Source organism: Hoplias malabaricus, chromosome 5, assembly GCF_029633855.1.
Source record: "Hoplias malabaricus isolate fHopMal1 chromosome 5, fHopMal1.hap1, whole genome shotgun sequence".
In the NCBI taxonomy this organism is placed as follows: domain Eukaryota; kingdom Metazoa; phylum Chordata; class Actinopteri; order Characiformes; family Erythrinidae; genus Hoplias; species Hoplias malabaricus.
Window position 1 is genome coordinate 22,015,656 of NC_089804.1, and position 21,013 is coordinate 22,036,668.

The 21,013-nt window shown below is 40.9% G+C and overlaps 2 protein-coding genes across 5 annotated transcripts in view; one reads left to right on the plus strand and one right to left on the minus strand.

The window, feature by feature from the left end:
* Window positions 1–986: 986 nt before the first annotated feature.
* On the minus strand, window positions 987–11,801 carry nol8 (nucleolar protein 8). Of its 2 annotated transcripts, none has more exons than XM_066672534.1 (17): window positions 11,661–11,801; window positions 10,789–10,924; window positions 10,625–10,687; window positions 10,461–10,539; window positions 10,066–10,216; window positions 9,908–9,976; window positions 7,814–9,631; window positions 7,276–7,434; window positions 7,037–7,153; window positions 6,831–6,921; window positions 6,365–6,503; window positions 4,091–4,174; window positions 3,591–3,892; window positions 2,975–3,131; window positions 1,782–1,840; window positions 1,600–1,682; window positions 987–1,232 (listed from the first exon to the last, which is right to left on the minus strand). In XM_066672534.1, the coding sequence occupies exons 2-17, from the start codon at window positions 10,907–10,909 to the stop codon at window positions 1,173–1,175; spliced, it is 3,552 nt and encodes a 1,183-aa protein (XP_066528631.1). In that variant the 5' UTR covers window positions 10,910–10,924; window positions 11,661–11,801; the 3' UTR covers window positions 987–1,172. The 2 variants fall into 2 exon arrangements, with proteins under 2 accessions (XP_066528631.1, XP_066528630.1); XM_066672533.1 differs by having other exon boundaries at window positions 10,789–10,927; window positions 11,661–11,794.
* Window positions 11,802–11,857: 56 nt separating this feature from the next.
* Window positions 11,858–21,013, plus strand: part of cenpp (centromere protein P) — a 55,676-nt gene continuing 46,520 nt past the window's right edge. The window contains exons 1-7 of one of the 3 annotated variants that reach the window (XM_066672538.1): window positions 11,858–11,993; window positions 12,629–12,721; window positions 13,407–13,537; window positions 13,860–14,020; window positions 14,385–14,473; window positions 16,907–16,995; window positions 20,123–20,219. In XM_066672538.1, coding sequence (XP_066528635.1) covers window positions 13,413–13,537; window positions 13,860–14,020; window positions 14,385–14,473; window positions 16,907–16,995; window positions 20,123–20,219 — 561 coding nt within the window. In that variant the 5' untranslated portion in view covers window positions 11,858–11,993; window positions 12,629–12,721; window positions 13,407–13,412. Of the gene's footprint in view, window positions 11,994–12,022; window positions 12,051–12,296; window positions 12,315–12,628; window positions 12,722–13,406; window positions 13,538–13,859; window positions 14,021–14,384; window positions 14,474–16,906; window positions 16,996–20,122; window positions 20,220–21,013 lie in introns of those variants that run through there. The other 2 variants (XM_066672539.1, XM_066672540.1) reach the window with 2 other exon arrangements.

A 21,013-nucleotide genomic window follows, 5' to 3' on the forward strand; every position in this document is an offset into this window, starting at 1 on the left:
CTAGGGCCTCTCTCAGTCTGGCCTTACAGCTCTGTTACACAAATAGTTTGTTCACAGGGAGTGCTGAAACAGCATTTCTAATCGTCCCGCTCCATCTACGTGTAGAGGCACAGGAAGAATCTGCCCAATGCCAAAGTGAAGCTCTCCTAACTTGGAGACATACAGCAAATGGCTGAATTAGGAAGTGCACTTCAATCAATATTGACCCCTAAGGTTCATCTGTAAATCAAAACTTTTAAAGAAACCTTAAGGTTTCTACACTTACTGTCCATTTATCAGCTACTCTAACCATACAGGAGAACATTGTCTATACACGTGTGCTCTGCATACATTCTTAGCCCCAATTCATAGTCCTTCTGTAGTCAGGGCCCACAGTGCAGGTACAGAACTCACCTACATGGTCAGTGGAGCTGATTACATCTACAGTGAGTGTAGAAACAAGCTCATTTTATGTCATGACTATCAGTGTATACTTTCTGGTTTCAAGCTTCAAGATGGCTGCCGCTGCTGTTTATATTTAAAGTATTGTTAGCAACAGTGTCCTCATCTATAGTGTCGAATTTTGAAGCAAACACCAGACACTGAACAAGTCACGATAAACGGACTAGATGTGTTTGCCTGAACTAAATAAATAAATAAATAATTGAAAAATAGAGGCTGGTAAATGGTGCCAAAGTCTGTTCACACCTTGGTTCCAGAAGAAAAAACAGATAACCAAGTGTTGAACATAAAAAACCATGCTCTTTAAACTTGCAGTGTTCCTTCACAAACCAAACATGCTTTAAGTGACTGTGCACATTTGTTATAAGAAACAAATCGGTTCGAATTTGAATAGTTTTTGTTGAGAAATAGAAAGAAAACACAATCTTTGACCTCTGATAATAAAAGGCTGGCTTCATGTGAAATATATTGAAAAGTAAAATCAAAGGGTGGAACCTGAAAAGAGACTCTGTATAAATACTGCAGCAACTCTGACATCTGGTGGTGAAAACATGACATTTATTTACATTGAAAACAAAGGATATTAACTCAAATATTAATATCCCCAGCACATTCTGGTATTATATTACAGCTATGACAGAACACTCAGTTTATTTGTGCCTCCATGATATTACACAAAATGCCTTTTTTATGAAGCAAGCTAAAAACAAAGATCCTAATCTAGATGTGGTTCAGTTTTTCATTGTTGCTTTTTGTCTTCTTCTGGCATCTTTGTGCTTCTTCCGGTACTCCTAAAACGAGCAAAGAGGACATTAAAACTGCACTAATTCTGTTATATTTGTTTGCTACATATTGACTTTGTAGATTAAATATGTAAATCTATGATGTCACAATGATCCAAGTTTCATTTGAATAAAAGACACAATTTAGCACCACCACACAAAACCTGAATCACATGACATTGTTACATTTCAACTGATGAGTTTAGCACAATTCAGAAATATTTGTATAAAATACAGACGTTTCTGGGGAACTAATTACTCAGTAGTGTAATACAGACAAAAATAACACAGCTTTACATATAGATTGTAAACAAATATATCCATTTCTAATGTGTAAAACTGTAAAATCACTGTTAAACTCCAGTGAATATCCCACCTCTTTGAGCTGTGATCTCTTTTCCTCCCAGGCTTCTCTTTGATCTTCTAGTTTCTCACTTCTGCAGAACAATCGAGGTCCCTCTGGAGTGAGAAATACAAACATAGTTAACTGATTATGATCCACACACACAGGACAACAACAATATCATCATAAAATAGTGTAATAAATATATATCTTACCTTTTAACCGTAGGTCACCTTCATGAAAAAAGAAGAAGGATTTTATGGGGCCAGGCTCTCTGCAATAAAGTGTAACAAGGAGATGATGAAATTTTGGAATGAAAAAAAATATATACAGCTTTGGTTTGAGCACAAGTTTATGTATTTTCTCTTGACTATAAATAAAAATGAAAATGTCAAGATTTAAAGAGGGCGGCACGGTGATGCAGTTGGTAGGTGTCACAGTCACACAGCTCCAGGGTCCTGGAGGTTGTGGGTTCGATTCCCGCTCCGGGTGATTGTCTGTGAGGAGTGTGGTGTGTTCTCCCTGTGTCTGCGTGGGTTTTTTTCGGGTGACTGTCTGTGAGGATGGAGTGTGGTGTGTTCTCCCTGTGTCTGTGTGGGTTTCCTCCGGGTGACTGTCTGTGAGGAGTGTGGTGTGTTCTCCCTGTGTCTGTGTGGGTTTCCTCCGGGTGACTGTCTGTGAGGAAGGAGTGTGGTGTGTTCTCTCTGTGTCTGCGTGGGTTTCCTCCGGGTGACTGTCTGTGAGGAAGGAGTGTGGTGTGTTCTCTCTGTGTCTGCGTGGGTTTCCTCCGGGTGACTGTCTGTGAGGAGTGTGGTATGTTCTCCCTGTGTCTGCGTGGGTTTCCTCCAGGTGACTGTCTGTGAGGAGTTTGGTGTGTTCTCCCTGTGTCTGCGTGGGTTTCCTCCGGGTGACTGTCTGTGAGGAGTTTGGTGTGTTCTCCCTGTGTCTGTGTGGGTTTCCTCTGGGTGCTCCAGTTTTCTCCCACAGTCCAAAAACACACGTTGGTAGGTGGATTGGTGACTCAAAAGTGTCTGTAGGTGTGAGTGAATGTGCGAAAGTGTGTGTGTGTAGCCCTGTGAAGGACTGGCGCCCCCTCCAGGGTGTATTGCGCTCAATGATTCCAGGTAGGCTCTGGACCCACCGCAACCCTGAACTAGATAAGGGTTACAGACAATGAATGAATGAAGATGTTGATATCTTTCATTTTACTTGTATTTTCTTGTATTACCTCAATGTTTCTGTTTTACTTTGGTTTTGTGGGTTTTGTTTTAATGACGAATCAAAAACATAGTATAGATTTGATTTTTCAAAACAGTGGCTTTATGTATAATCAGGAAAACCGTACTGAATCACTGCCAACTGAGAGAATCTAAAACATTTAAAGATCTGATCTCCACTAAAAACGTACTCAGTTGTGAGGGTGGTGGAAAGTGACTGGTCTTTAATTTCCTCAGTCTCTTTTTCCTCATTTTCCACATCTTCCTCATCTGAGCTGCTGTCCTGGAAGCGAGGGTCCACTTGCCAAGACACTTTGGCCCCTTTCAGAGTCTCAATCTTGTATTCACCTGGAAAAAAAAACAAAACGTAGAATATTAAAACCCTTGGTCATTGAGTTATTTTGAGATCGACACACATCTAATGTCTATCACAGGTTCAACACCAACAGAAAATACTGGGCTTAATACCAAAACTATCTTACACCTACTGAGCAGGAAGTGCACTCTCTATAATTCTATAACAACAATTATAAAGGAATAACTTAGACTTGACTATAAGCCATGTTTTTGGCTTTGGATTTGTCGTGTGGGGTTGTTTAAACAATTTGAATATGGTGCTTTTAAATTGCCATTTTTAGTGAAGTGCTTCAAATAAAAACAGCTTATTTTAAACCTTCGACGCTGAATGAAAGAGGTCTCGTGTAATCACAGTTTTCAGTGCTGTAGCAAAGGATGAATATTTGCACTAGGTGTATACTGGATCTTCTCTGTAATATAATATATACTCATTCTGAATAAGATCCTCACCTGTCTCCGAGGGGGTCTCTGTTGTTGAATCATCTCCAAAGAAAGAGAACCTGAAAGCACTTGAGTCTTTGTCAGTGTCTACACCAGATGAGAGCGATAACTTGTGAGTGTGTTCCTCCAATGCTGTATCCTCGCTCTCATCTTCCTCTTTGTCCCACGAAAGCTTCTCCTTCTGTTCATTCTGGTTTTCTTTTGAAGACCCAAACACCTCTTTTAGATCCACGGTAACATCATAAAATATCTCTTTAGAGACTTCAGGGAGTTTCTCTGCCTCCTCACGTCTTCTTCGCCTGGCAGCTTTACTGTCGAGAAAAGTAGGTTATTGGATACATTGGTTTTTCTTTGTTCCATATTCTGTACTACAACCTGATCAGAGTTGGAGTGCATTCAGAGCCTATACTGAATCACTGGGCTCAGTGCAGGAACACACACAACACAGGCCACCAGCGCATCAAAGTCTTCATAATCCTCAGAATAAATGATAAATAAGCAAAACTTACCTTTCTTTGTTTGGAGTCTCCGCCTTGGTTTCAAAAGCTGCATGAGCTTCCTTTGTCGGATCGTAATGCAGAGCTGAGACGTCTCTGAAATTTAAAAGACATGTACTATTAATATATAAACTTATATCAAGAAAGTGAAAACACCACCAATGATTGTGTCTTACAAATCATTTATTCATTTAGTTAAAGAGGAAATGCTAAATAATGAATAAATATTAATTTTTAGGGTGTTGTAGAATGGGATAAAACTTTCTGAAAAGTGCTTGGTAACAGAAATATTAACAACCAACACTAGGGGTGGCACGGTGTCGCAGTCTGTGTCTGCGTGGGTTTCCTCCGGGTGACTGTCTGTGAGGAGTGCGGTGTGTTCTCCCTGTGTCTGCGTGGGTTTCCTCCAGGTGACTGTCTGTGAGGAGTGCGGTGTGTTCTCCCTGTGTCTGCGTGGGTTTCCTCCAGGTGACTGTCTGTGAGGAGTGCGGTGTGTTCTCCCTGTGTCTGCGTGGGTTTCCTCCAGGTGACTGTCTGTGAGGAGTGCGGTGTGTTCTCCCTGTGTCTGCGTGGGTTTCCTCCGGGTGACTGTCTGTGAGGAGTGCGGTGTGTTCTCCTTGTGTCCGCGTGGGTTTCCTCCGGGTGACTGTCTGTGAGGAGTGCGGTGTGTTCTCCCTGTGTCTGCGTGGGTTTCCTCCGGGTGACTGTCTGTGAGGAGTGCGGTGTGTTCTCCCTGTGTCTGCGTGGGTTTCCTCCGGGTGACTGTCTGTGAGGAGTGCGGTGTGTTCTCCCTGTGTCTGCGTGGGTTTCCTCCGGGTGACTGTCTGTGAGGAGTGCGGTGTGTTCTCCTTGTGTCCGCGTGGGTTTCCTCCGGGTGACTGTCTGTGAGGAGTGTGGTGTGTTCTCCTTGTGTCCGCGTGGGTTTCCTCCGGGTGACTGTCTGTGAGGAGTGTGGTGTGTTCTCCTTGTGTCCGCGTGGGTTTCCTCCGGGTGACTGTCTGTGAGGAGTGTGGTGTGTTCTCCCTGTGTCCGCGTGGGTTTCCTCCGGGTGACTGTCTGTGAGGAGTGTGGTGTGTTCTCCCTGTGTCCGCGTGGGTTTCCTCCGGGTGACTGTCTGTGAGGAGTGTGGTGTGTTCTCCCTGTGTCCGCGTGGGTTTCCTCCGGGTGACTGTCTGTGAGGAGTGTGGTGTGTTCTCCCTGTGTCCGCGTGGGTTTCCTCCGGGTGACTGTCTGTGAGGAGTGTGGTGTGTTCTCCCTGTGTCCGCGTGGGTTTCCTCCGGGTGACTGTCTGTGAGGAGTGTGGTGTGTTCTCCCTGTGTCCGCGTGGGTTTCCTCCGGGTGACTGTCTGTGAGGAGTGTGGTGTGTTCTCCCTGTGTCCGCGTGAGTTTCCTCCGGGTGACTGTCTGTGAGGAGTGTGGTGTGTTCTCCCTGTGTCCGCGTGGGTTTCCTCCGGGTGACTGTCTGTGAGGAGTGTGGTGTGTTCTCCCTGTGTCCGCGTGGGTTTCCTCCGGGTGACTGTCTGTGAGGAGTGTGGTGTGTTCTCCCTGTGTCCGCGTGGGTTTCCTCCGGGTGACTGTCTGTGAGGAGTGTGGTGTGTTCTCCCTGTGTCCGCGTGGGTTTCCTCCGGGTGACTGTCTGTGAGGAGTGTGGTGTGTTCTCCCTGTGTCCGCGTGGGTTTCCTCCGGGTGACTGTCTGTGAGGAGTGTGGTGTGTTCTCCCTGTGTCCGCGTGGGTTTCCTCCGGGTGACTGTCTGTGAGGAGTGTGGTGTGTTCTCCCTGTGTCCGCGTGGGTTTCCTCCGGGTGACTGTCTGTGAGGAGTGTGGTGTGTTCTCCCTGTGTCCGCGTGGGTTTCCTCCGGGTGACTGTCTGTGAGGAGTGTGGTGTGTTCTCCCTGTGTCCGCGTGGGTTTCCTCCGGGTGACTGTCTGTGAGGAGTGTGGTGTGTTCTCCCTGTGTCCGCGTGGGTTTCCTCCGGGTGACTGTCTGTGAGGAGTGTGGTGTGTTCTCCCTGTGTCCGCGTGGGTTTCCTCCGGGTGACTGTCTGTGAGGAGTGTGGTGTGCTCCGGTTTCCTCCCACAGTCCAAAAAAAAAAAAAAAAAAATACACGTTGGTAGGTGGATTGGTGACTCAAAAGTGACCAGAGGTGTGAGTGTGTGTGTTGCCCTGTGAAGGACTGGCGCCCCCTCCAGGGTGTATTCCTGCCTTGCAGCCAATTATGCCCACACTAGGGACAACCCACACTACCAAACTGGTTGTACAGTACAGAGCCTGAATAATTACTCTACCTAAATGTCTTTGCCTTTGTTGCTTCTTTACTTGAATCACTCGGCTGAATGCTGATGTTAAGGACATTTTGCAGGATTGCCAGGTTCTTCTTCTTCTCCTCAACAAGCTCCTGCTCCAGTGGCTCTTGGGTTCCTGCATCTGAAACAAGAATTTCTCCATCACTCCTTTTTGTTTCCAGCAATAGATTTTTTCTCCCTAAGCTTTCCCTCTAAAACTCACCTTAACTGACTTAGATGAGCGTGTTTCTACAAATACTGGACACACAGTGCATGTGTGTGTATAATAAGTAAGTTCTAGGGCCATGATGAAAGCATAAAACTATTGGGGTATGGCGTTCTACCATTGAAAATACATGTAATAATTATGTAACTATACTGAGACCATTTACCAAAATACAATAACTTCATGTATAACCTTTCTAGATGGTTCAAAATTTTACTTGGTGATAAAGAGAAGTAATCTGACCTTCTTCCTCTTCTTCATTGTCATTTTCAAGAAATTTTGAAGTCATCTGAAATCTTGGATCTGTCCCAAATCTGGACTGCAATTCCATGAGCTTTAAAAAAAAAAAAGTGTTGTACACAAACATCTACTTTTAAAATATACATAAAATACTACTTTAATCTGGAGTTAAACACACCATGTGTAAAAAGAACAAACAACCAATGTACCTTCTGTCCAGCTTTGCCTTCAAACTGTGGCTTAATCTGGAAATGGTCTTCCTCAGCTTCATCCTCTTCATTCTCACTGTCATCAAATAATCTGCTTCCTCCTGCCTTTTTACTATCCTACAGAATAAACGTGATTTATGCCATAACAAACACAGTCATTATTATAACCTAAACAAATCACTGTTTTGGGTTTATTTAATAATAGTTTTTTTTATTTATTATAAAAAATAATTGTCTACCTTTTCTTTAAAAATGTGTTTTTCTCCTGCTTCCTCCTCCTCTTCTTCTTCATCATCATCATCCTCAAAGAGAAGGGTGTTTTTCTGGGCTGCAGAGGTTTCTTCATCTTCATCCGAATCAAAAACTATGTGTTTTCCTCTCTTTGGATTTGGGTTGTCCTTCAGAAATAAAAAGCCACATATATAATTTATCTTTGGGTAAGATCTCTGTGAGGATTTGATCCCAACTTTTTTAAATGTGATGCTTTCTGAGTGTTTATATTTGTCATCTCAATTTCCATCCCTTTCAGTGAATTTCCCAATATACAAACCTAAGGCACCCAGCTTCAGAGCGTTGAGGCCTCATCTGGATATGAACCCGTTGTCTCCTGATAAAAAGGGCCTAATACAACACTACTATAACATATGTCATGTGTACTTTTGTTATTGTTTTGCGTTTTTATTCGAGTCCTGTCTATTTTATGAGTAAGGAATTAGATATTGCCCTCTTCTGCATTTTTTACACAAACTAGAATGTATTTCTAGTCTCATGACTCACCAGTTTAGAAAGGGCCCCTTGAATGAGCTTCTTCTGCTGCTCTGCCTCCTTCTGCCTCAGCTCCAGTGCAGCGAGGCGTTTGAGATTGTCCTGTTGCTGCTTTTCTGGATCAGAAACACATGGCTGAAGAGCTCTGGAATGTGATCCTGCATTTTTATCAGTCTGCTGAGACTTGGGAACTTCTGATCTCTTCAGAATTGTTTGTGTGTTATTGCCCTCCTCCTCCTCCTCCTCCTCATCATCATCACTACTTGTCTCTGACTCCTCTGAGGATGAGGAGCTGCTGGAGGAAGGGTCAGCTTTGGAAGACCATTTAGGAGTTGACTTATGGTGAGGGTCTGAAGTTTTGTTGTGATTTTCATGTGCGTTTTTCTCCTTATTAATTTCATTGCTGTTACAATGAACCTGGGACAGAGAGGTGGTAATACCCTGATGTTTGGGTACAGGAGGAGTCCTGTTTTTTTCTTTAATGACTTCAGGTTCATTGTATACATCCTTGTTGCTTTCCACCTCGTCACTGGATGAAGAGTTTTCAGATGAGGAAATGACACAGAGAACCTGTTCACTGTTATTTTTTTCCATGAGATCAGATGCCTGTGGATCTACAAATGCTGACCTATGTGAAAGCCCTGAAGGATATTTCAAGGCACATTTATTAGGCATAGTTTCGTTGTCTTCTTTGCTTCTTTTGGGCCCAACCTTAAGCTCACAGTCATTTTTTTCGGCTTGCCTTTTGAGACCTGAGCCTGAGGGAGAAGGTCCAAAAAGACTCTTTGTTCCTACAAAAGCAGGTAGAGAAGATTTCACAACTTCCATCGTATTTGTCTTCTCATTCTCCACATCAGATCCAAAGAGATAAGCCAAGATATCTTCTGGCCTAGTGCCACACTTTTGTGATGAGCTTTTTGTAGAGGATTTGGGCAGCTGGCTTGACCCAGCTTGTGGCTTACTTTCAGCATCATCACTTTCTTCATCATCTGAGGCTTCTTCTGTATTTTTGACTAGATTCTCCAAATCTCCTAGAGACAGATCCAGCCTGTAGCAACCCCCCATCAAAGCTTCATATTCAGAATCTACACATTCGCTTGAAGAGCCATCACTATTATCAGTTTTATCCTCATTATCGGACTGGGTTTTAGACTTTGGGCTGTCTTCAGTCTTCTTCATCACCTTCTTCTTGCCTTTATTAGATTTTATTGTAGAGATTTTGTCACCCTCCTCAGACTGCATTGCTTTTTCAGCTTTGCCTGGGGTTTTGCTTTGAGTAAGTATTTCGTCTGTGTCGGCAGAATCATATTCCTCGTCGTTACTTGAAGTATTTATTGCACGCTGAGCTTTCACCCCATTTTCTCTTCCCCAGAACATGTTAGACGTCACAAGAAAATCATCTCCAACTACTTCCAAGTTATCCTCCTCCTCTACGGATGCTTTTTTTTGGTTTTGTGAATGTTCTTGAGCAACCAGCATTTCAATTTCATAATCAGAGTCTATGTCACTATCTAAAACAAACACAGAGTTTTGTACATGAGGCTTCTTCACTTGTTTTGCTGAAAAATCAACTCCTCTAATGTGTGTTGAAGTCCTTTTCTCATTAGTTGTCACTATTGCAGGTCTACTTAGAACAGAGCTTAAGTCCAAATCTGTCGTGGCTTTCTTCAGCCTTTTTTTCTGAGGTGGGAACTCCCCTCTTCGCTTTTTGCTGATTTCATCATCTCCACCGTCCAGCTCCCAAGTCAGTTTGGACACTGGAGTAACCCCTTCCTCAGCTTCCAGCTTCTTGATGTTGTGGCAGTGCTTGGACGGATCATATTTTAATACTTGGACCAGGGTTAAGGTAAAAAAAAAAATGCTATGGGGAATTTATAAATGGAAATGGCGATTTAACTGGACAGGTCATATTCATATAATTAACATAAAAATACAAGAAACTGTATTCTGAGAAGACCAAATCAGACATGCTATATCTTTACATTTAATCATCACAATGACAGAAAGTAGTGAGGTTAATTTTGTGTTTGAACAAATATCAAAAAAAGGAATTATCCTCATGTAATAATTTTCACAGCAACAAACTGTTCAACATGAAAAGGATATCTTTTTTTTCCCTTGACATTTCAGATGAAGGACAGGAAGGACTCTTCCAAATTTGCTCACGACCCAGTTCTAGAAGAGAAAAATAAATAAATATAAAAATAATTCTATTGTCAAACTCAGGTGCTGTTTCAATGAAAACTCATTATACGAATATGAACCTTATGTCCAGGGATTTCCGTTCCTGGAACAGCTGCTTTCATGTGGAAGTTCTCCACACCAGCTGCTTTAAAAGCCTCTATTACTTTTTCCTTAGGGTCAGATCCTGGTGCATGAGTCTTCTCCGCTGCCTTCTGACGCTCTTCAGCAAGTCTGTAACATACCATTATGACCAACATGAGCAGCCAATAAGGTAAAAAGTTTGAAAGAAAGCGGTGGGGCTTACACGCTAACAACACCAACTATTAAATTAATTTTGTACTGTGTTTCAGCTTTAAACTGCATCACTGTAATGTCCCATGCTTTCTCATGAAACCTGACAGCAATCAAAACTAGACAATGAAGTGAGCAGAGAGCGCTGTGGCTTTATTAATAAGTATGTGCTTACAAAAAGTACCTGTGTAAAAAGCTTTCTTTGGCTAGTTCAATTTGTAATGTGCCACCTTTCCACTTGGATTTGTTCAGGACAGACATACCTAGGAAAAAACATAATGGTAAACTTCTATTTACAATACATTCACCATTTATATACGACGGTAGGAATTAAACATGCAAACCTACATCTTTTGTAGTCAGCGTCTGAAATACTTATATTGATATAACAAAACGTCTTCAGAGGAGATCCTGTAAAGAAGAGTAAGAAACAGTTTACTCACAAGTACATCATAACATGTCAATATGATAAATAAATTAATGTTATTAATCTGAATTAAATGAGCTCTCACCGAGTTCATCTGTCCTTGTTTTAATTTCCACATCTGAAACCTCGCCAAATTTTCCAAATCGATCTCTGATATCTTTTTCTGAAATCGTGTGGCTTAGGCCACCAACGTACAGTCGCTTCATCCTTCAGACTCACATCTGCTGAAAACAATAAACCCAATGTTCATTTTTCAGCAGAACAACCAACAAACAAGATCTCCAACAATTCCTGTTACATTAAAAGATATTAGAATTCCCCTTTTGCTGCAGGAACAGCATCTATTCTTCTGAGAAAACTGATGTTGGACGACTATTTCTGCATCACTAACTCATCAGAGAAGTATCAGATGGAGCTCCATCACTCCAGAGCACACAGCTGCACTGCTCCACATAACACTTGGAATTTGCTGTTGATGTGATGTATCAATCCTACACTTTGACATAGGTGCTTTTCAGTCTGTGGCGTTTTAGACCCATCATTTAATGAGTGTTTAAGTCCTGATTTTGAAATGAGACGCAAAACAAAACAGCCAATTAGGGCAGAGCATATTTACATATATTAGACTTAAAGGTACAATATATACTAGAGCATGTTTCGTTTATGAAATAAACATAAAAAGTCATTTAAAATGTATCGAATATTTTAGGTACAAAAAACAACACAAATGCTATAAAAGGACAACATTTAAACACGCAAATACGCAGAACCTACACCCTTTTAAGTGATTTACAACTTATAGCAACAAGTCCTGAAATTTAACACTGATATTACGTTAGAAAGAGTGAGCAAGACAACACCACACTTTAGGAGAAGCTAAATGGATGACGTTAAATGTAGAATTAAATATTTAAAACATACAAACACAAGTAAAAATTGTATAAAAATATGTCTTACATTCCTGCTCAGTTTCTCACATGGAGCGCACCGTCAAGCGTCACAAGAAAACGGTTCCTGAGAAGCACAACCAAATGGCTTCAGTTCCGCGCATGTGAAGTTCCTAGCAGAATTCCGACTCTTTCGGGGGACTCGAAACACTCGGTTCAGCACTGAATGGCATGACAATCAACAACAAAACCTCGAAAAGTGAACATAAAGCCCTCTTGTTCCACTATAATTCATGGTTCTTCAAAAACACATGTTTAGAAGCTTTAAGAAAAACCCCCACTGCCTTAAAACAGATTTAGATGCAATTCTTCACTTTACTCCTTATTCATAATGAACAGACCTGTGAGTATACGCCTGGACTTCACCTCTTTTCACCCCTCCAATACTCACCTGAAACGTGTAAGCTTTGCCCTAACGTTAACAAAGTGATGTAAGAAACCCTGTCTGTGTTACTGAGGCAGTTTTGTAATGCTGCAGTTTTAAAGTGGAAATGCTCAGTCATGGTTCTGACAGTTTGTTTTGCTGATGATATACTTTTTAGCTTATAAAAAACATCACATGCACATGATAAAATGGTTAAACACTTACTTGCAAGTAAAGTTATGTAAAATAAAATAAAATAATAATAATGTGAATGCGGAACTGGAATATTAAGTTCACCAGGTAAGGTCGGGAGGGGGGTTTGTAAATTACAGCTACAATATCATAATGACTACCCATTTTTTCTGCATTAATGTTAATAGGAAATATTCGCCTAAATAATAGTCAGCTCTTTAATGTGAGTCGACTCCCAAAATGCAATCAAAGAACCGGCTCATCCACCAACTACCCAGCACTAGTTTACGTTAAAATAATAAAACGTTAAAGACGCATTTGTTCTACATAACGCTTCAGAAACAAATTCTTAATTTGTATTATGAAACCTTTTTGTGTGTTTACAAACAGACAGCAACTGCAAAATAAACTTTAATTTTCAGCCTCCTCCTACGTTTCAAGAAAATGGTTTGGTCGAGTTGGGCGCGAAATTTGTGACCAGCAAACGAAAAGGATCTTGAGCCACGGTGTTATAAGTAAGTTATTAGTGAATATTTAGGAATATACGCTTCTTTTCTTCGGATAATGACATTAGTTTAATATTTAACGACCATATATTCATCGCTGTTAATCATATTTAGAAAATAGTCTTAAGTTGGTTTCTTATTTGCCACATTCATACACGAATTTCCCATTCCACCTTAAATACAGCAGTACAGCTGGGGAAAAAGTAGCTAAAAAATAACCTGTACAGAAACTCTGATTGAAATGTGCTTATTCTCCTAACCTTGTAAACTTAACTTAAACTCTTATCCCGAAGACATCTACCCGCTGTATCTTGTATTGATTTAACACCTTTCACATTCAAAATGAATTCATAATTCAACAACTGAGATATAAACAAAGTTATTAAGTGTCTGTTGATGTGAAATTCTACATTATTGAGAAACTTGCAGAATTAAAAGTGTTGCTGGTGGTAGCAGTAGGTAGTCTGAGTTTTAATGTGTAATATTTGTAATGTTAAATTAGTATTAAATCTGAACACAAATGTTATTACTTTAAAACTTGTGGTTCTCCACCATGAATGGATGTCACAAATATATTTTAGGCACTTGTCATTGGCTTAAACCATTAATGATTTGGAGCTATATTAATAGCTTGTATAAACACAACATTTTAAAATATTAAACCCTAATCGCATACCTTTGTCCACTAAACTAGGGAATCATGGAGCAGAAACTTAAAGAGGAATTAAAACTTCTGCAGCAGGAGATTGAAGCATATAAAGCTGAACAGGATGTGTTTTTAAGAGCTATTTCACTGCAGCATGGTGAAGCCCTGGAAAGTTGTTTGTAAGTAAAAGTACATAGTTACACATAGTTAAAGGACCGCTGTTCCCTGAGGTCCGTGTTTAATGTCTTTGTTGTTGTTAATGCCAAAAACATACATGTATTTTAATTGAAATTAAACAGACTTTTATTATGCCCAAGTTGCCTGTCATTATAAACATTGTAGAATATTATTTTGGTGGTTATTCTTTCTTTTCAATAATTTTAATTGCTTTCTAGTGTCTTTTTTTCACTCTTTAAAGAACTTTGAATAGCCCCTGTGTATGAAAGTTGATCTCTAAATAAACTTGCTTTGCCTCACCTTGTCTTGCTTTGCCTTTTCCAGACAGGCCTTTCACTACAAAAGAGAAAAGGGAGATAGGAGGCTGAATAAAGATGTTTTAAAGCTCATAACAGAAATCAACATTGCCGAGAAGGACCTTAAAAGACAAGCAGATATCAATGGAATTTCTCTCTCCGAGTGTTGTGTTAAGACACTGGAAAAAAGTAAGGGTACATTAAATATCTAAATGTTAATAAACACTTTGCTGCAGCACCAGCCTCTACACATCTGGCAAAGCTTAACACTAAATGTTCTTGGATGGAGCTTCATCACCCCAGAGAACATAGTTCTAGTTCTCCACAGCCCAGTGCTGAGAGAATGTTTATCTCTAGTCCACGGTTGGCACTGGACATGGTGATATTAGTCTCCTGTGAGTGCTGCTCCATAGCGAACAATTCTGTTGGTTTTCTGTTCACCTTAAGGTCTTCAACTTGTCTTGGCTTTTGCAGGAACATTATTCCCATCTCTGATTTGTTTTTAAGGTATATATAGTGTAATCTCTGTTTAATATGTTTTCTTTGTTTTCAGACGAAAGCAAAACTCTTCAGCAGTACAGACTCACTGGCCACTGCTGCTTTCTTTCCTTCCAAGCCGAATTTGCTCTGACTGAGATTCAGGTAAAACAATGTCAATATGCAAAAAAAAAAAAAAAAAAAAAAAACGTTTAATATAATAAAGCGTTTTAAAATAAAGCAGGTAATGAGTCAAACTGCTGCATAAACATAGATCTGGGTTGTGTTTCTCAAAAGCGTCTTAGACCAAAGAAGATTCTTAAGTTGTAGAGTGAGCATCACACTGAACGCTCGCTTAACACAAAGATGTTTTTGGGAAACTGGGCCCTGTTTTGTTCAGTCACCTGTCAGTGTTTTACCTTTTTCATTTTTCAAATAAATACCCACAAAAACTTACCCACAAACTGTCCACACTCGGCCTGCACCCCACCCTCTGTCACTGGCTTTTGGACTTCCTGACTGGCAGGCCCCAGTCCGTCACGGTTGGCAACAGGACCTCAGCCAGTATCACCACCTACACTGGGGTTCCACAGGGATGTGTCCTCAGCCCCATCCTCTACACCCTGTTCACCCATGACTGTGTCGCCTCTCACAAGGACAACATTGTCCTCAAGTTCGCAGATGACACTGCAGTGATAGGACGCATCACTGATGGAGATGAAGAGGCCTACAGGAGGGAGGTGACCGGGCTGGTAGCATGGTGTGAGGATAACAACCTCACCCTCAACACAGACAAGATGAATGAGCTGATAGTGGATATGAGGAAAAAGAAAAGACATAATCAGCCACTGTTCATTCGGGAGCTTGAAGTAGAGAGGGTGAGCAGCTTTAAATACCTGGGCGTCCACATCAGTGAGGACATTGAACACCATGCAGCTGGTCAAAAAGGCTCAGCAGCGGTTGTATTTCCTGAGGAGGCTAAGAAAATTTGGGATGTCACCCAGAATCCTCAGAAATGTTTATAGCTGTGTCATCTAGAGCCTCCTGACCAGCTGTATCACCGTGTGGTACGGCAGCACGACTGTTGGAACAAAAACGCTTGCAGAGAGTGGTGAAGACTGTTGAGAAGATCACCAGGACTCCACTACCCTCTCTGCAAAGCATCTACCACCAGAGAGTCCGCAGGAGAGCTGCCTCCATCCTTAAAGACCCCATCCACCCCCAGCATGGACTGTTCACACTTCTGCCCTCAGGCCCTCAGGTCACTGTCTGACAAGGCCTGCATGTTGTTATGCATTTGCCAGGTTTACTGTACAGGAATAAATGTTTAAATGTTGAAGAACTAGCCATTCAATTTTATCTTAAGTTCAGAAGAAGTCTTGTGTAAATGTGTGGCTTATGGAGATAGAAGGCCATTTCCACATTGTAGCTCTCGTTCACTTTACCGTTCACCTATATATATAATCTCAGTGAACTTTGCACTTTATTAGTTATGTAGTTATTCGTTGTATTTACTCTTCCATTTGGCATTCTTGGTGAGGAGCAAAGAAAGAATTTCATTGAACACGGAACCTGTTCCTTACTGTGCAAATGACAATAAACTCTTTGAACTTTGAACTTTGAAATACGGCAGGATATAAACACATTGTTTAAAATCTCCTTTTAAAGTGCATTTTTTTCTTGAATATAAATCTAAACCATAAATGTAAACTGAGTACTGTTTTACAGTTTAACACTCTGATAATCGAACACTAAAGGGGTTGATTCAGCACTTGCAAATTAGCTGTTTAAGAAATGTATATGTGTCACTTCATGTAACTACTCCCAGTTTATTACCAGGTCTATTTGATTTACAGCAGGGAAGATGGAATTTAAAAACGATTTAGTATTATGTTGTTTTTGTAAATCTTCCTCTTTCTGACCCAGTGGTGGCAGCACAACATTAACCTTACTCCCACATCCCAGTTCAAGTATTTACTTCCTGCTCAGCGCTAGAGGGCACTTGAGCACTGTTTGTCCACTGAGATGCTCTCACTTGGGCTGCAGCTTCTAAAACTGCTCTGTTTACACACATGCTTCCAGAAGATGGTTTTAACAGCTCATCTTTGTTCTCCCTGAATTCACAGCAAAGAGTCTGAAATATAAATATACTTATCCATTATAAATGTGTCTTCATGAAGCTGTCTAAACTTAGGAAGTTAAAACCTCTTAGAAATTGTGAATTTAGCTGTTTAAAAATGGACATTAGGGAGCAGCTGCACATGTGATTATTTTCACCATGAAGTGAAGGATAATAGATGATGAATATCAACCTATAGAAATGGACTATGGAGCAGTGAAGCTGTGTTTGCTGGATTAATGGAGCACCATTCAGAGATAAGTTAGAGTGGTGTTTGTGATCCACAAGTGTTTCAGTAGCTCACTGCAATCAGATCCTCACAGAGATTTTACAATCCTTGTCAGAGTAGAGTAAAGAGCAGAACCTGTTGTGGTCACCTCCTGGGCAGGGCTTGCACGCCTCTGTTGTAGTTACACAAACAAAACATAGCATAGATTTCAATGTGATGTTTCTAACGAGCTCCTTGTTTCTAATTTTAGGATGGTGACAGCTCCCTCAGGAAAATCACTGACCTCAACATTATAGTGGATGGGGCTGAATTTAAAGACTTTAGTGAATTTGTATCAAGGTAGGTCCAGTCTATTCACCTCTTCATTGTTTCATAAAGTCACCATGCCCAATGTAAGTAAGATAAACTGTTCTCTGAAGTGATGGAGTATTGGAGAGAGGTGTTTGTGAACCACAACTAATCAACCAACATCAGTATCTGATCTGAATAATGTTCTTGTGGTAAATTAAATCAAATCAGTGAGCTTTAGAAAATCAGGCTGTAGTGCGTATAGCACCTGGATGTCACCATGGGTCATTTCATCTGTACTAAACTGTTATCTTCCAACATCCAAATATACCTGGATTCACCTTGTCCTGTGTTGTGATGCTCCTGTGGCCTCTGGAAAAATGATAATCAGTGTGCTGCATGATCTTAAGCTCACTGATATTCTCATGTGATTTGCCTGATTGTGCAGATTTTAGCCATTTTTGTCATTTGCCACTTGCAATTTTTCAGTTTTTCTTACAAAATTGCAGCACACAGCAATATGAAAACCTTGGTGTGATGCTTATGCATTAGGCAGCTGGAGTGTGATGAAGATATGGCTTCCATGAGATTCAGCATCCTCTGAATTACATCCTGCATTAACAGAAGCTCAGCATGGACATGTTTGATGTTTTATATGTGTTCTTTTCTGTCATTTCATTCTGAAAGCGGATGACTCCAACCAAGCTTTATCCATTTTGATCATAAATACACTGGCAGAATACAAAAATTACAGTATCCTTCCTACTTCATCTCTTAAGTTAAACCCACTTCCTGGTCTTTGGACACACATCTGGATTATATTGTCTGGTCTGAGATTCTGTCCTGGCACTGGGGAGGTGGAAAAATACTGGAGATAATGATTCTCACACAAGTCGGAGTAGTCTGTGTATTTTTACGTCTCGAGAAGGGGCATTTTATAATGATTATGTTCCATGTAAAGTTGAATAGAAGCAGTTTTGAAAACCCTGGGGACCACAAACACAAGTGATTTCAGTGCATGTGTTGGGACCTTCTCAGAAAGCAGAAAACCTGGAATCCTCAGCTCTGTGCTTTCGCTATACCACAACTATTTCAGTTATTTAAGTAATTTACATCTGTACATAGGGTTTACAACACGTGCTATTCACAGATTATCCAAGGCATCTTGTCTAACCAACCAACATACGGATCTTAATATTGAAGTGCTTTTTAAGACTGGGATTTCTTATAAGTTTGTGTCTTTTCTTCGTTATTAGTCAGAAATTCTGGGTAAATAATAAATACATTAATCCACGATAGTAGTTTATTTAATTTCTGATTTTTAAAAAAATCATTAATAGTTTCTTTCAAAATGTAGGAAGGTGAAGTATATCCACAAAATGTGTATGTGTGCAGCACGTTGGTGCAGCAGGTAGTGTCGCAGTCACGCAGCTCCAGGGGCCTGGAGGTTGAGGGTTCAATTCCCGCTCCGGGTGACTGTCTGTGAGGAGTGTGGTGTGTTCTCCCTGTGTCTGCGTGGGTTTCCTCCGGGTGACTGTCTGTGAGGAGTGTGGTGTGTTCTCCCTGTGTCTGTGTGGGTTTCCTCCGGGTGACTGTCTGTGAGGAGTGTGGTGTGTTCTCTCTGTGTCTGCGTGGGTTTCCTCCGGGTGACTGTCTGTGAGGAGTTTGGTGTGTTCTCTCTGTGTCTGCGTGGGTTTCCTCCGGGTGACTGTCTGTGAGGAGTGTGGTGTGTGTTCTCTGTGTCTGCGTGGGTTTTCTCTGGGTGACTGTCTGTGAGGAGTATGGTGTGTTCTCTCTGTGTCTGCATGGGTTTCCTCCGGGTGCTCCAGTTTCCTCCCACAGTCCAAAAACACACGTTGGTAGGTGGATTGGTGACTCAAAAGTGTCCAAAGGTGTGAGTGAATGTGTGTGTGTGTGTGTGTTTCCCTGTGAAGGACTGGCGCCCCCTCCAGGGTGTATTCCTGTCTTGCGCCCAATGATTCCAGGTAGGCTCTGGACCCACCGCGACCCTGAACTGGATAAGGGTTATAGATAATGAATGAATGAATGAAAAGTGTTATTTTTTTTAGCCAGCGTGACTCAAAAATGCAGGCGCTGGGCAACAGCCCACTCTTTTAAACATTTATCAGACATCTTATAAAGACTACAGGAATAAACTACAACTACAGGAGTAAAGCTGAGGTTTGATATACAAATAAAATACCATTCTGATTAATACCAGTCAGCAACGCAGATCTTGAAAGCTGGTAAGAAACCTGCTTAGGTTTTGTCGAGGGACACCTGAAGTCAGCTGTGTCGTGTAAACTGAGAACATGGAATACAGTGTAAGAACAAAAATATGAGGACGCCTAATCATTATGTTATTAAAAGTTTCCAATTTTTTTGTCCTCCTTTGCCATGTATGATAAAATTCTTCTAGGAAGGCTTCAGACGTGCAAACATTGCTGTGAGCATTTGAAGGCGCTTAGCCGCAAGAACATTTAATAAGGACAGGTACTGATGATGGATATTTACTGGGGGATCACAAACACCACTCCAGCTCATTCCAAAGTTATTCATTGGAGCTCTGTCACTCTAGAGAATTCCTTTCACAGCTCAATGCTGGGTGGTCTTTATACCCACGAAGCCATGACTTGGCATTAAGCATGGTGATTCTAGGCTCATGTGGAGCAGCTCCAGATCAGAGTTAATACAAGCTGTGTGAGAACAAATTAAGGTATATAAGTTGAATATAATGAGGAAATCATTCAGCTAAACTGGAGAATGTTTATATAAATCTTTCTGTTCAAATGGTTTGTCTTCCATTATCCCTGCAAAACAAAGAATTTTCCATCCGTTCTTCATGCCATTTTGCTTCACCCAGACTGCAGTCTCCACGTTTGTGGAAAGTTTTGTCCTGTGCCACACTGCCTTGGGCCCAGTGAAACTCTGAAAGTCTCACTATGTCTAATGCTTTGCCAAAAGAGCTGTAGAGGGATACAAGAACATTCACTGTCTGACAAGGCCTGCATGTTGTTATGCATTTGCCAGGTTTACTGTACAGGAATAAATGTTTAAATGTTGAAGAACTAGCCATTCAATTTTATCTAAAGTTCAGAAGAAGTCTTGTGTAAATGTGTGGCTTATGGAGATAGAAGGCCATTTCCACATGCTTCATAATTCTATCCTTTGTTTCCAGAGCAGAGGAAACAAAGAGTCTTGTCCTGTTCTTTAGGACCCTGAGGGTGTTTTCAGAGAGATGCAATCAAAGAAGTCGCACATACCAGTATTTTAAGGTGAGACGTAAAATATTACACACTACCTGTCAAAAATGTATTGATTGACGTAAGAGAATGTGATTGACAATGAAAAATGCAAAAGGTTCTGGTTGAATTCAGTGCCAGGGCAAGATATAAACAGATAGAGTCAGGACATTGTTTATTTTGTTAAATTTGGGAGTAACGTCCTGCTGAACTTGTGAACAGCGCTAACTGGGAGCTAAGCTAGGGTTAGGGTTGCAGTTGTGCAAAGGGAATTTTTGGCCATTTTTGCTTGATATTTCATCTGCTCAAGTGTCCGGAGTTATCACTGACTAATTCTTTAATTCATTATGCGCCAGACAATTTTAACAGGATATGGATCTAGACTGCAAGCAGGCCATGTTGTTGTAGCATGTGCAGAAAGAGTCTTAACATTTTCTTGCTGAAATAACCATGGACTTCCTAGTAATAGATGTCAACTTAATGAAGGAATTTTGTCTCTCCAAAATTCCAGTTTACATCCCCAAGGCATCTGTAACTTCACAATTTTCCCATGCTGTGTTTGCTTTTTCATTCAGTTCAACATTTGTTTAACAAAATACAATTTAGTTGGTCAGTAAAAATTTTGGAAATCATTCATTTTTCTCATAAGAAAATTAACAAAAAAAACTATTTGGTTTTTGCATTTTACAAAATGTCCCAATTTTTGGGAAATAGTGTTTGCGCATAGTTTTAATTTAATTTATTATAATTGTAGAATCAGTCTGGAAATGTGAATTAGCTCCTTTATTTTCGTTTTGAGACACGTAGACAAAAACCAGAAAGAACTA